Consider the following 12,097-nt stretch of genomic DNA (forward strand, 5'->3'; position numbering starts at 1 on the left):
TTTGTTTTGATTGGAATCTATTATAAATATTTAATCAAAATTACACATCTTTGCACCCAAATTACAAATGAGATCACAAACACAATTTACAGGTAACTTCACTTGTAACATGATGATGTGAAATGGTTTGCCATTTTCTGGCACAGAATGTATATGTTGTTGGCTATTAAGTTATTTCAGGTTATATGTCAGGCATACTGAGCAATGTTAGATATTTTTCATAGCCTTTACACATTGAGATGTATGGACTGTTGGTTACGTTCCAAACTAAAACCCCTTTTCTATGCTTAGTGTCCGGCGTGTAACATGTTCAATCTTTCCTGAAACGTATTCGGTCATGCTAATTTGATAGTTGGCCAACATCTTCAGCATCAGGCGCAAGTTAAACCACCACTGCTCTTTGGGCATTCTGTGTCTAAGGATGAAGAAAATGTAAAACATGCATTTATTATTGTATAGAGACTCATGTGCAAAACTGTGCTTACAGGATACAAGTGGATATATATTATTTTAACATATACATTAGTGTCTTTCTCTTAGACAAATACTTGGAAGATCCCTACATGAATTCCATACTGCAGCTGAACAAGTTAATTCTGCTTATAAAGTTTATTAAGCGGGAATGCTAGAAAGTACATTCATTTTGTAGGAGTCACTCTAGTGACAATGCCCCAGACAAGTGCCCCCCCCCCTATAAAGGGTCTTATTTTAGAAAATTTAGATATGTAAATATACAGATTTTTGTTGAGCCCTTCACACAGCAATAGGAAATGCACACACTAGTTTCTTGCTTCAAAGAGGTTTTTTTTTTTTCCCTACATAAAAGCCTTCTAATACACTGTGCTAGAGGACTGCATTGGGAGGCGGGTCCCACAGGCACGGGCGGTCTTGCTGGTGCTGCGGGCAGGAGCGAGCGGGCGGTCAGGCACTGTACCTGCGCGTTCCGGTAATCACGCGCAGTCCCACAAGGCTGCCTTCTTGCTGCTCCCTTACAGTGTCTCCTCTCTTGCTCGGCCCAGGAACAAAACGGAGTCACGTGATGTGACGTCACTTCCCGTGACTCCGCCTTGTTCCTGGGTGGAGCAAGAGAAGAGACACTGTGAGGGAGCAGCGAGAAGGCAGCCTTGCGGGACTGCGCGGGAACTCTGCAGTTCAGGTAAGGAGGCGGGCATGATTGGCCACAAATGTGGCGGGAGCGGAACACCCACATTGCGGGAGCGGGCAAAAAAAAAAATCAGCGGGAGCGGGATTAAAAAAGCCGTCCCGCGCAGGGCTCTACACTGTGCATCTGCCTGCTTTTGGTGGCGGTTTATGTAATTATTTTGTATAGCGCCATTGTATTCCATAATTTTTACCATAAATATAGATTTTGGGGCTTTCAATCATGTCATAATGACAAGCCAAATGTTGAAGAGCTTCACAGGAAGATAGAGAGCCCAACACCAGCTTCTTTTGGAAGTCGAGGGCCCTGTACAAATTAATGGCTGAATTACCAATATTTTTTTTTTACGTCACTTTTCTGATTTACCTATGCAGGGTGCACGCCCAACTTTCACTTTTCCACAGCGGAAGCTCCTAGGATTGCCCTTTCATAATATATTGAGTTGGGGAAATGTTTAATTGCACCTCGACTTACTGTTACAAACCACAATAAGTCAGTTGTGGGGCACGTGTTTGACATTTATATACAGCTAATCTACAATTGTCATTTCAAGAACAATGGAAATATTACTGCACATCTAAGAAAAGCAGCACCAGGTACATGGTTCCTTAAAAAAATATATTTACTTACTCAAAATCAGTCACTTTTCTTAATTCACTCACAGATGTAAAAGCCACAACTTTCTTCTTCAGTCCTATGACACTGGCAGTATCTTCAGAATTAGCAAATACGCGACCTTAAAACAGTAAAATCACGCAAACATTACCAAAAAGAAGACGTTTGTGGTCATTACACATAAAGGTTCTTTGATGGAAGAGTTGGATGGAGAGGTGGTGCTTGCTCTTTTGTAGCCACCACTGAGGGTCATCCAAGGAAACTTGAGATTTCTTTTAGTGGACTGCTGTTCGCAGAGTAAGATTTAGAGCAACTCAAGTTTTTATGACCAGTGACCCTTTTAGTGCAGAGATAATTATCTGACAACCATACAGTGGCGTCAGCAGGGGGGGGGCAGAGGGGGCCATGGCCCCCCCTACATCATGCTGTGCCCCCTCGTGTGCCCCCCCAATTGAAACGCCGTCTTTTTTTTTTTTTTTTTTTTTTTTCTTTTTTTTTTTAATAGACCCGGAGTAGAGAGAGAGGCGGCGAGCGGTCGCTGAGGAATAAGTTCTCAGCAACCGTTCGGCGCCTCTCAGTCTTCTCCGCGAGGCCTCTGCCTTGTCGCAGTGCCGGCATTTCAAGCCAAGCGCCGGTATATGATGTCATATACGGCGCTCGGCAGTGAAGCCGCGCACACTGCAGCAGAACCAGGGAGACAGAGACCACCCACCGCTGGACTTCTACAAGCCCAAGGTAAGTGAACTTCAAAGGGGGGGTGAGAAGAGGTAGATAGGAGGGAGAGGGGATAGATGGGATAGATAGGATAGATTGGGAGGGAGAGGGGGGGTAGATAGGATTGATTGGGAGGGAGAGGGGGATAGATAGGATTGATTGGGAGGGAGAGAGGGTAGATAGGATTGATTGGGAGGGAGAGGGGGGTAGATACTATTGATTGGGAGGGAGAGGGGGGTAGATGGGATAGATTGGGAGGGAGAGGGGGTAGATGGGATAGATTGGGAGGGGGTAGATAGGATTGATTGGGAGGGGGAGGGGGTAGATAGGATTGATTGGGAGGGAGAGGGGGTAGATACTATTGATTGGGAGGGAGGGGGGTAGATGGGATAGATTGGGAGGGAGAAGGGGGTAGATAGGATTGATCGGGAGGGAGAGGGGGTAGATAGGATTGATTGGGAGGGAGAGGGGGGGTAGATAGGATTGATTGGGAGGGAGAGGGGGGTAGATAGGATTGATTGGGAGGGAGAGGGGGGGTAGATAGGATTGATTGGGAGGGAGAGGGGGTAGATAGGATTGATTGGGAGGGGTAGATAGGATTGATTGGGAGGGAGAGGGGGTAGATAGGATAGATTGGGAGGGAGTAGATAGGATTGATTGGGAGGGAGAGGGGGTAGATAGGATAGATTGGGAGGGAGAGGGGGTAGATACTATTGATTGGGAGGGAGAGGGGGTAGATGGGATAGATATGATTGATAGGATTGATTGTGAGGGAGAGGGGGGTAGATAGGATAGATTGGGAGGGAGAGGGGGTAGATACTATTGATTGGGAGGGAGAGGGGGTAGATGGGATAGATTGGGAGGGAGAGGGGGTTGATAGGGTAGATAAGGAGGGCGAGGTGGTAGGGAGGGAGGGCGAGGTGGTAGGGAGGGAGGGCGAGGTGTTAGATAGGGAGAAAGAAGGGTAGGATGAATATTGAAATAAAGAGTCAGAATGAGAGAGAGAATAAATGGATTAATGTGTGGATGCATTAACGAATATGTGTAAATAATTTGTGTGAAAGAATAAATGATTGTGTGAATTAGTGAGTGACTGTAAAAGTGTTTGAATCATAGGTGTATTATTGGTTTGTCAAAAAAGCAGATGGTATAAGCAGGGTGTTTAGGCAATGGGGACAAAGATGGCACAGATAGTGTGTTTATATGACAAACATGGCGTACGTTCAGCTGTTTGGGGACAAAGTTGACACAATGTGTAATTTGGGTGTTGGTCAGGTTCTATGTGGGCAGTGTGGACACCAGGGCTGGCTTTGGCATGTGATCTATGCCTGTAATTTAGGGGGTTTTATCTATACCTTTAATGCAGAGTTTATATGTAATTTCCAGTTGATGTATACCTGCAAAGCTGGGTTTTGGGTCATTCTGTTCGTCTGTATTGGCTATATTTCCATACCTTATTTATGTTTACCTGCAAATATAGGATTTGTATGTCTTATTCAGTTGATCTATACCTGGAGTGCTGTTTCCATATATTGTTTATTTGATCTATACCTTCAGTGCTGAGTTTACATGTGATTTACAGTCGATATATACCTGCAATGCTGGGTTTGTGTGTTCTGTTGGTTTATACCTGCAATGCTATGTTTCCATACATTATTTATGTATACCTGCAAATACAAGTTTTTTATCTCATTCAGTTGCATGTGCTGTTTCCATGTGTTGTTTATTTGATCTATACTTGAACTACAGGGTGTAAGTAAAAGTGGTATGGTTTAGTGAATGAGGGGATTACAGCGGAGAGCGGAGAGGACGTCTCAATGTCACGGTGCAGGACTGACTCTCATGGTCTTCCCCTGATCTGCAGTCAGTGTGGCAAATATTTCTTTTATTTGGTGTGGTAGCGGAGGGAGTGATTGCATGCAAGGGAGCGTTGAGCGGGGCCCAAGGAAATGCTTGGGTAGGGTTCAATTTTTTCACTATAAAATATATTGGCAGCAGGGTCTAATATTTATATATATTGGCTGCAGGGGCAAATATTTATATATATATATATATATATATATATATATATATATATATATATATATATATATATATCGGCAGCAGGGGCTAATATTAATATATATCGGCAGCAGGGTCTAGTATTTATATATATATATATATATATACACATCGGCAGTAGGGGCTAATATTAATATATATTGGCTGCAGAGGCTAGTTATATATATTGGCTGCAGGGACTAATAATATATATTGGCAGTAGGGGCTAATATTCATAGATATATTGGCAGCAGGCTCAAATATCAATATATATCGGAAGCAGGGTGTAATATTTCTATATATCGGCAGCAGGGTCTTATATTTATATATATTGTCAGCAGGGGCTAATATTAAAGAATGAAAAATAACTGCCAGTTTAGCAGTTATTTTGAAATCATATTTCAATCACGGTCTTTACTTCAAAGAGATAAGTACATATTATGTAGTTAAAAATGCACGTCTAACGTGTGTGTGTGTATATATATATATATATATATATATATATATATATATATATATATATATATATATATATATAGTGTATATGTACCGTTTTATAATTGGCCCCCCTACTTTGGTCCCTGGCCCCCCATGTGCCCCCCCTAAATATGAAAGCTGGAGACGCCACTGCAATCATAACTGGAAAGTGACAGAGTTAGAGTTAAGGACTGCCAGCTCCAGACTTCATATATCAACTATGTGGGAGAGGACAAGAAAGAGCAAAAGAGATTTCAATCTTCACTTACCCCTGCGGTACGACTCTTGCAGTTTTTCAGTGATCCACTGAACTGCCTTTACACCAAGCTTTGTTCCATAATTTCGATCAAAAGGAGTAGGTGCCCCACCCTTATTAAAACAGATAAAAACAATCATGATCAAGGGGTTTCATTTAAACACTGATGGCAGTTGTGACACAATAAGGGAAGTACACGGCATTGGGTGGACATTGGTGTTAGGTCCTTTAATGCTGCTATATAAAAACAGAGAAAATGTACAAGCAAGGGTTTCTTAGCAGTGAGAAGTAATTTAATGTACCTGCTGTAAGTGACCAAGAACATTAGTCCGACAGTCAAAAATCCCCTTGCCTTCTGCAGAGTAGAGGTTATGTAGAAACTCTGTGGTATAGTTTTCATTACATTTTTCATTCCTGAAAAGGATGACAGCGATAATAATAATAATAATAATAATAATAAATACAACAAAGTAAAAAATCCACCATTTCTGTAAATGTCAAACACCAGTTACTGGACTGATTTCCCGATTAGTAGACTACTTTTGCAATATCCTATAATTGTGCAGTAAAGTATTACAGAACTATAATAAAGGCTAGACACTGAGGTAACTAATAAGTTTAGATTAGTCTGGAGAAACTTAGTGAATATTGTCATTTAGCACAATAAATCAATATTAAAAAAAGAAAAAATTTAACCTCTTATATTTCATCAAATGTTTAAGTTAACATTAATATACATTTTTAACATTGTGCAAAAACATAAAAGAAAACTAGCATTTACTTTGTTGAAATAGTTCAAACGGCAGAGCTGCATTAGAAAGACCCCTCATTGTGCATGAAATCACTCCTATAAAAATCAATGGGAGCACCAAATGCATATGCACAAGGGGTCTCAGTAAACATCCTAAAAATCTTGTGCAAGTGCAGGCTGATCCTGGTTGAAGATCTTTAGTGCTGTACACACTTGCAAAGACCTGAGTAGAAGATGGACTCAGCCAAATGCATCCCCTGTAAAGGACTCGAGCTAGAAATGGGAAAATATGCTTAATGGCTACAAAAGGGATTCCTCTATGCATTTGCATACAAAAAGGCAATTGGCAGATAATAATGTATATGGCAACTGAGTGTTATTTTTATCTTTTATTTATATATAGAGCCAACAATTTATGCAGCGTTTAATACAATACTTATTTAAAGGGTATGACAAGACGAGAATTGACAGACTAAGACAAACTGATACATTAGGTGGAGAGAGCCATAAGGGCTGGCATATACCTTTAAGTACCAAACTATGTGAGTGTGTGTGTTAATGTTATAAAAAGGTCTCCAAGAAGTCTTACATGAGTTAATTAAATATTCTTGGCCTACACATACATAGAAACATAGTAGCTGACAGCAAATAAGAATCATTCGACCCACCTAATCTGATCAGTCCTTAGTCTCATCTCAGATTCAGGAAAGCCATATTCCTATCCCATGTATGTTAAAATCCCCTCACTGTATTAGCCTGTACAACTTCTGCTACAAGGCTGTTCCACTTACCTACCACCATACAGCAAAGGCAACTTTGCTCAACAATGTAAATGGGTGCCATTTCCCAAACCATTGGTTCCTGTAGTTTACAAATCATTTCCTATTTTCTTTAGACAGAAAGGTTTGCTTTGTTTAAAACATACAAAACTGGTAGGCAATCGTGACCTCAGTTTACAGAAACTTTCTGTATTTGTGAGTGAGCACTATTGAAGGAGCTGGGGACACCCCAGAAAATTATTATCTTTAAAATGCTGTAAAACCTATGATTCCTACACAGCATTAAATATAAGGTAAATTTACAATTTATTCAATATCATTTTGACTTTATTTAAATAACTATTAACAGAATACAATGGTGTGTCAGGACATCTAACTATCCAAAGTTGACTATGGTCTGAAAATGCTACAGGCAAAGGACCTTTATAAACTTCACAGCACTGCTTGCCTTTTCAAACTCATCAAGGGAGAGATACAGATAATCTGAGGTGGCTAATGATCGCTCCCAAGCTGGATCTTTGCTTTGGAAATAAATATTTTTCACCAAAATCACCTCGGTGGTATTGTAACCGGTAAAGTCATTACCTTAGCACAAGACCTCTTTGAATATCAGTCTTCATCTTGTCTCGCAAGTGCTCCACATTTGACTGAAAGTAAGAGAGGTAATTCCTATTAAATATCCAGGACAAAAAAAGAAATCACACACACATTTGTAGTAAGTTTTCTTTAAAACATTAAAGAGAACAATACTTCTGAGAATGTGACTGATTACACTTGAACTATACTTGATTTTGTTGTGTTAGAGATAATATTTTATAGTTACTTAACGATTTTGGTAACTATGCAATGTAAGCACAATAAAAACTAAGAAAACAAACCATGATTACATTGTATTCTCAATTTCAGGTTACTGAAGTGCCTGGGTCCTGGGTTTTGTGATTATTATTATATATGCATAACCGCATGTAGTCAGAGCTACAGGTGTAAGTGTAAATATTGCCAAAACAGACTAATACTTTAGAATACTGTACACCATATAGGAATGTGCCAGTGTACAGACACAAGTACAAAACACAGACTTCGTAGGTTTTCAGGGAATACTTGTCATGTGACACAAAAGCAAGGTGTGATAGGTTGTTACCATAGAAACAGAAAACCTACTTTTATGTGATTAACTCTTCAGATTTAACTCATGTTTTGGGCAAGTGGAAAAACCTCTAGAAATAAAGCAAATGATGATCTTTGAAAGTACTATTATGTCCTAAGGAAAACATTCTGAACAACCATTGGGATGAAATAGTAGATTTATGACATCCTACAGCCTCCCCAGCAAGTAGGAGCCAGGTTCTAAGTGTAACAACACAGAAACTTCAGTACAGCATGAAGCCTGTCACCAGCAGGGAACCACTGTCAAACATAAAAGTACCCAGAAGATCTATCACAGGTACTCAGATTAGTAATGCAGGAGGTTATAGGTGCCTGCTTCAAATCACTCTGTAAATCCGCTACAGTGGGGATAAAACCGCCCCCATAAAAGTACTTCAGGTCAATTGCTTTAATACCACCCAGTTTTGTGGCACTCACATACCTTCAGATCATGAATGCTAAATGGATCCTCAAAGATGTATGCAGCATCTGCACCCACTGCAATTGCGGTCACAGTGGCAAGGTAGCCACAGTAACCACCCATAGTTTCCACTATGAACACACGCCGCTTTGTCCCTGATGCAGACTGCTTAATGCGGTCACAGCTCTGTTAATAAAAAGTATAGGGTGATTTAGAAAAGTATAAAACATATCAATATTAACCCCTTAAGGACAATGGGCGGTCCCTAAACCCATTGAAAACAATGCATTTTGAGCCCGTACATGTACGGGCTGTCATTAAGGGGTTAATTACGATTTTCTACCATGTTTGGTCTGTTTATTTTAATTCACACACTGCAGGTTTGCGGAGCATTTGGTCACTTTTTCACGTGTAGTAGGCTAAAGCTTTCGTTTGCAGCCCCTGATGATATATGGGTTAATGCTCTAAACTCAGATGCAGGTAAGCCGAGTTGAAACAACTCATCTTACTAACTCTCATGCAGTAATGCCCTGCCCATTTTTAAGTTTCTATTGCATTAAATGTACTTTATTTGTACTGAAAGTGCTGTCTTTATTTACCCCAGAGATCTCTCTTTAACCGGAGCGTACCACTGATATCCCTGTTAAATAGGCTCTACGGCCAGTAGGCAGCCTGATCTGCACGGCAGCACTGAGTGCCACTATTGCAGGGCTGCATCAGTATATATCATGCTCACCTAGTCTACATCTTATAACTTTAATAAGATGGGTTGGCAAAGTAACTCGAGATAACACTGGAGGTCTTGTACAGCACTAAAGATATGATAAATCTCTGATATTACACCATGGGTTTTCTAGAAACAAACAGAAATGACAAAAAGCAGCATAGCAAAATGAGTGTTTTAGTATATTATTTAAATACGTTTGTACTATATTTCCCAGCATACCTCCATTGCTGCATTGACAGCAGTATCTGAACCAATGCTGAAATCAGTCCCAGGCACGTTGTTACTGATTGTTGCTGGAATAACACACATTACAATGCAGAGCTCCTCGTATTGTCCCCTGGCCTCAACAAGCTGCAAAACGCCTTCATAAGCCTGTAAAATTACAGATATGCGGCTACAAGTTACTCAAGAGACAAAAATCACATTCGCTACACAATTAACAAAACACTATGTACCTTTTGGCTTTATTCTTCCCTTTCATAGCAGTTTAATTGTGGACAGAGATAAAACTAGAGTAAAAACTAGATGACTGGTGGGACTTTAAGCACAAAACATCTCGTTCAGACACCTTTCTTGCTCTACTGCACGTTTTACAAGAAATACAATTATATACCCATTTTGCCATAAAAGGTTTTCACAAAAAATGTTTAATTTTTTAAAAACTCACCTCAAATCCACCAACAACAAGAAGGGAATGAATGTTAAATTTTCTTATGTTTTCCACAATCTTCAACATGCATGTCTTGGGAAGTGTACTAAACAATAACATAGAAAGACTCATTAAATTACACTATCTATTCTACATAAAACAAAATGTAATATGCATTCTACTTCCAACAGAGGGTATAATATTTATAAAGAAAAAAAATGCAACAGAAGCAATTGGTATAATCAAAGCAACCAATGCTTCAACTGATTACTTGATTTATTTGCCCACAATTGTTTCGATTGCGCTTTGATAAATTGCATATTGGATGTGAGCTACGCTATATGGACAAAAGTATTGGGACACCTGACCATTACACCAACAGGGCTTTTATCACATTGCATTTTAATTACATAGACATTGATATGTAGTTCCCCCTCCTTGTAGCTATAACAGCTTCCACACTTCTGTGAAGACTTTTCACAGTATTTTGGAGTGTTTTTGTGGAAAATGTATGCCATTCATCTCGTAGAGCATTTGTGAGGTCAGGCAGGGATGTTGGATGAGAAGGCCTGGCTCACAATCTCCATTCCAGTCCAATCCAAAGGTGTTCGATGGGGCTGAGCTGCTTGGCAATGCAAACCCATTTCATGAAGCTCCCACCGCACAGTTTTTGGGCTGCTAATAATGCCGATGGAAGTTTGAAACTCTTCAGCTATGGCATTAGCGACTTTTATGCACCACGAGCCTCATTGCTCTGTGACCCCGCTCTGTCACCCATTTTTTTCCACAAATGTTTGTAATTGCAGACCGCATTGCTAGGTGTTTGATTTTATACATGTGGCAATGGGTCTGAGTGAAACGCTTGAATTCAATAATTAAGAAGTCTAAGTTATGACACACACGGCTGTATATAGTAATATAAGATAGCATTGACCAAGTCAAAAAAGTTGATTCTTTAGAACGATAATGGAGTTCTTTTTATCCAAATGAAATACTCTCATTAATCCTGCTAGGTGATTAAGACTGAGCCATTCTATTGCTTATCCACTGGCAGTATGATAAGTAGTCAGGCAGAACACATACAAATGGCTCATATGGAGCTGCCTGAAAACATTATAGCATTGTGCCTACTGCAGGAAACTGTACTTGCTTCAAGTACAACTTCGACTGAGAATGTTGGGAAAATTATAAACGGGTCATGGATGCCACCTAGTGCTAACCAATAAGTACTATTTAAAATAATATCTCTTGAATATGGGGAGCATATTAAAAACTGCAGGACTGTATGTCTACAATGTTAGCACACACATACACACTTCTTTTAATGTTCTGTTTATTATTATCTAGGGTTTTGTTGCAAAACCACTTCATGCTTTATGGTTCTTACAATGGGTTGAGCTTGTTTAATAGTAATACATACTAATTAACTAATGAGAATGGTACATACCGCTTTGTCCCTAACATTGAACCACCACGTCCAAGCCAACCAGCAACATCATGCCACCCTACTTCTTTAATCTGTCAAACAAACAAGTGTTACAATTGAGGGTACAATACATGCAATAATTGTGCACACTTTATGAAAAATGGTGAATCCGTATACATTAGCATAGGAATTTTCTGACTTATTGAGCTTACAACCTAAGAAAAGATCAAAAGGATGGTCTGACCAATGAAGGTTATAGACAGTGGAGAAAACGTCTAAACCTACATAGAAACAGAGACGGACTGCAGGTACGAACCCATTTAATTCCCCTGGAAGGCTGTTTCACTTATCTGCCACCCTTTCACTGAAGTAAAACATGTTTTAAATGAGGGGACCAATGGCTACTTTACCTCCATGTGCATATATTTTACAGTTTCTTGTAAAAATTTTGCTGCAATCTTTAAGTTTACAAATACTTATATTTACATTAAAACACAGACTGCATTGCAGCAGCATTGTTCAACTGACAGATAATTAAATATACCACAAGGAACACAATCCTCATCTAATCCACACCCAGAAATATTTTTATATTAGATTTTGTTCTATTTTATACTAGGCCTGCATAAGCATTACCGGTGTTCATGAAGGTAACCGACATGTTGGAATGTTCTGTCGCCATTAGTAATAGACATTAAAAGGGCTCTATCATCGCAGATTACAATTCAATAGATGGTAAGATTGCAAGGATAGGAAACTGATATGTTACCTGTCCTTTCGACAAGCCTTCAAAGCCATCATTCACTATGTACACAGTGTGTCCCTGAGAAATTCCAATTCGCACAGCAGATCGAACAGCGGCATTCATTCCAGCAGCTGGTGCACCAACATTTAAAATCGCCAAGCTAAAGTTACTCTATTGTTTATAAAAATA

The 12,097-nt window shown here is 39.6% G+C and overlaps 1 protein-coding gene across 1 annotated transcript in view; it reads right to left on the bottom strand.

Moving 5' to 3' along the window:
• Positions 1 to 12,097, bottom strand: part of PFKL (phosphofructokinase, liver type) — a 36,586-nt gene continuing 24,489 nt past the window's right edge. The window contains exons 13-22 of the mRNA XM_053472165.1: positions 11,933 to 12,079; positions 11,185 to 11,255; positions 9,756 to 9,843; positions 9,308 to 9,460; positions 8,383 to 8,547; positions 7,380 to 7,441; positions 5,567 to 5,678; positions 5,278 to 5,377; positions 1,793 to 1,898; positions 1 to 415 (exon numbers count right to left, since the gene is read on the bottom strand). Of these exons, the coding sequence (XP_053328140.1) occupies positions 268 to 415; positions 1,793 to 1,898; positions 5,278 to 5,377; positions 5,567 to 5,678; positions 7,380 to 7,441; positions 8,383 to 8,547; positions 9,308 to 9,460; positions 9,756 to 9,843; positions 11,185 to 11,255; positions 11,933 to 12,079 (1,152 nt within the window). The 3' untranslated portion in view covers positions 1 to 267. The remainder of the gene's footprint in view (positions 416 to 1,792; positions 1,899 to 5,277; positions 5,378 to 5,566; positions 5,679 to 7,379; positions 7,442 to 8,382; positions 8,548 to 9,307; positions 9,461 to 9,755; positions 9,844 to 11,184; positions 11,256 to 11,932; positions 12,080 to 12,097) is intronic.

Source organism: Spea bombifrons, chromosome 7 (genome assembly GCF_027358695.1).
Source record: "Spea bombifrons isolate aSpeBom1 chromosome 7, aSpeBom1.2.pri, whole genome shotgun sequence".
Taxonomy (NCBI): Eukaryota; Metazoa; Chordata; class Amphibia; order Anura; family Pelobatidae; genus Spea; species Spea bombifrons.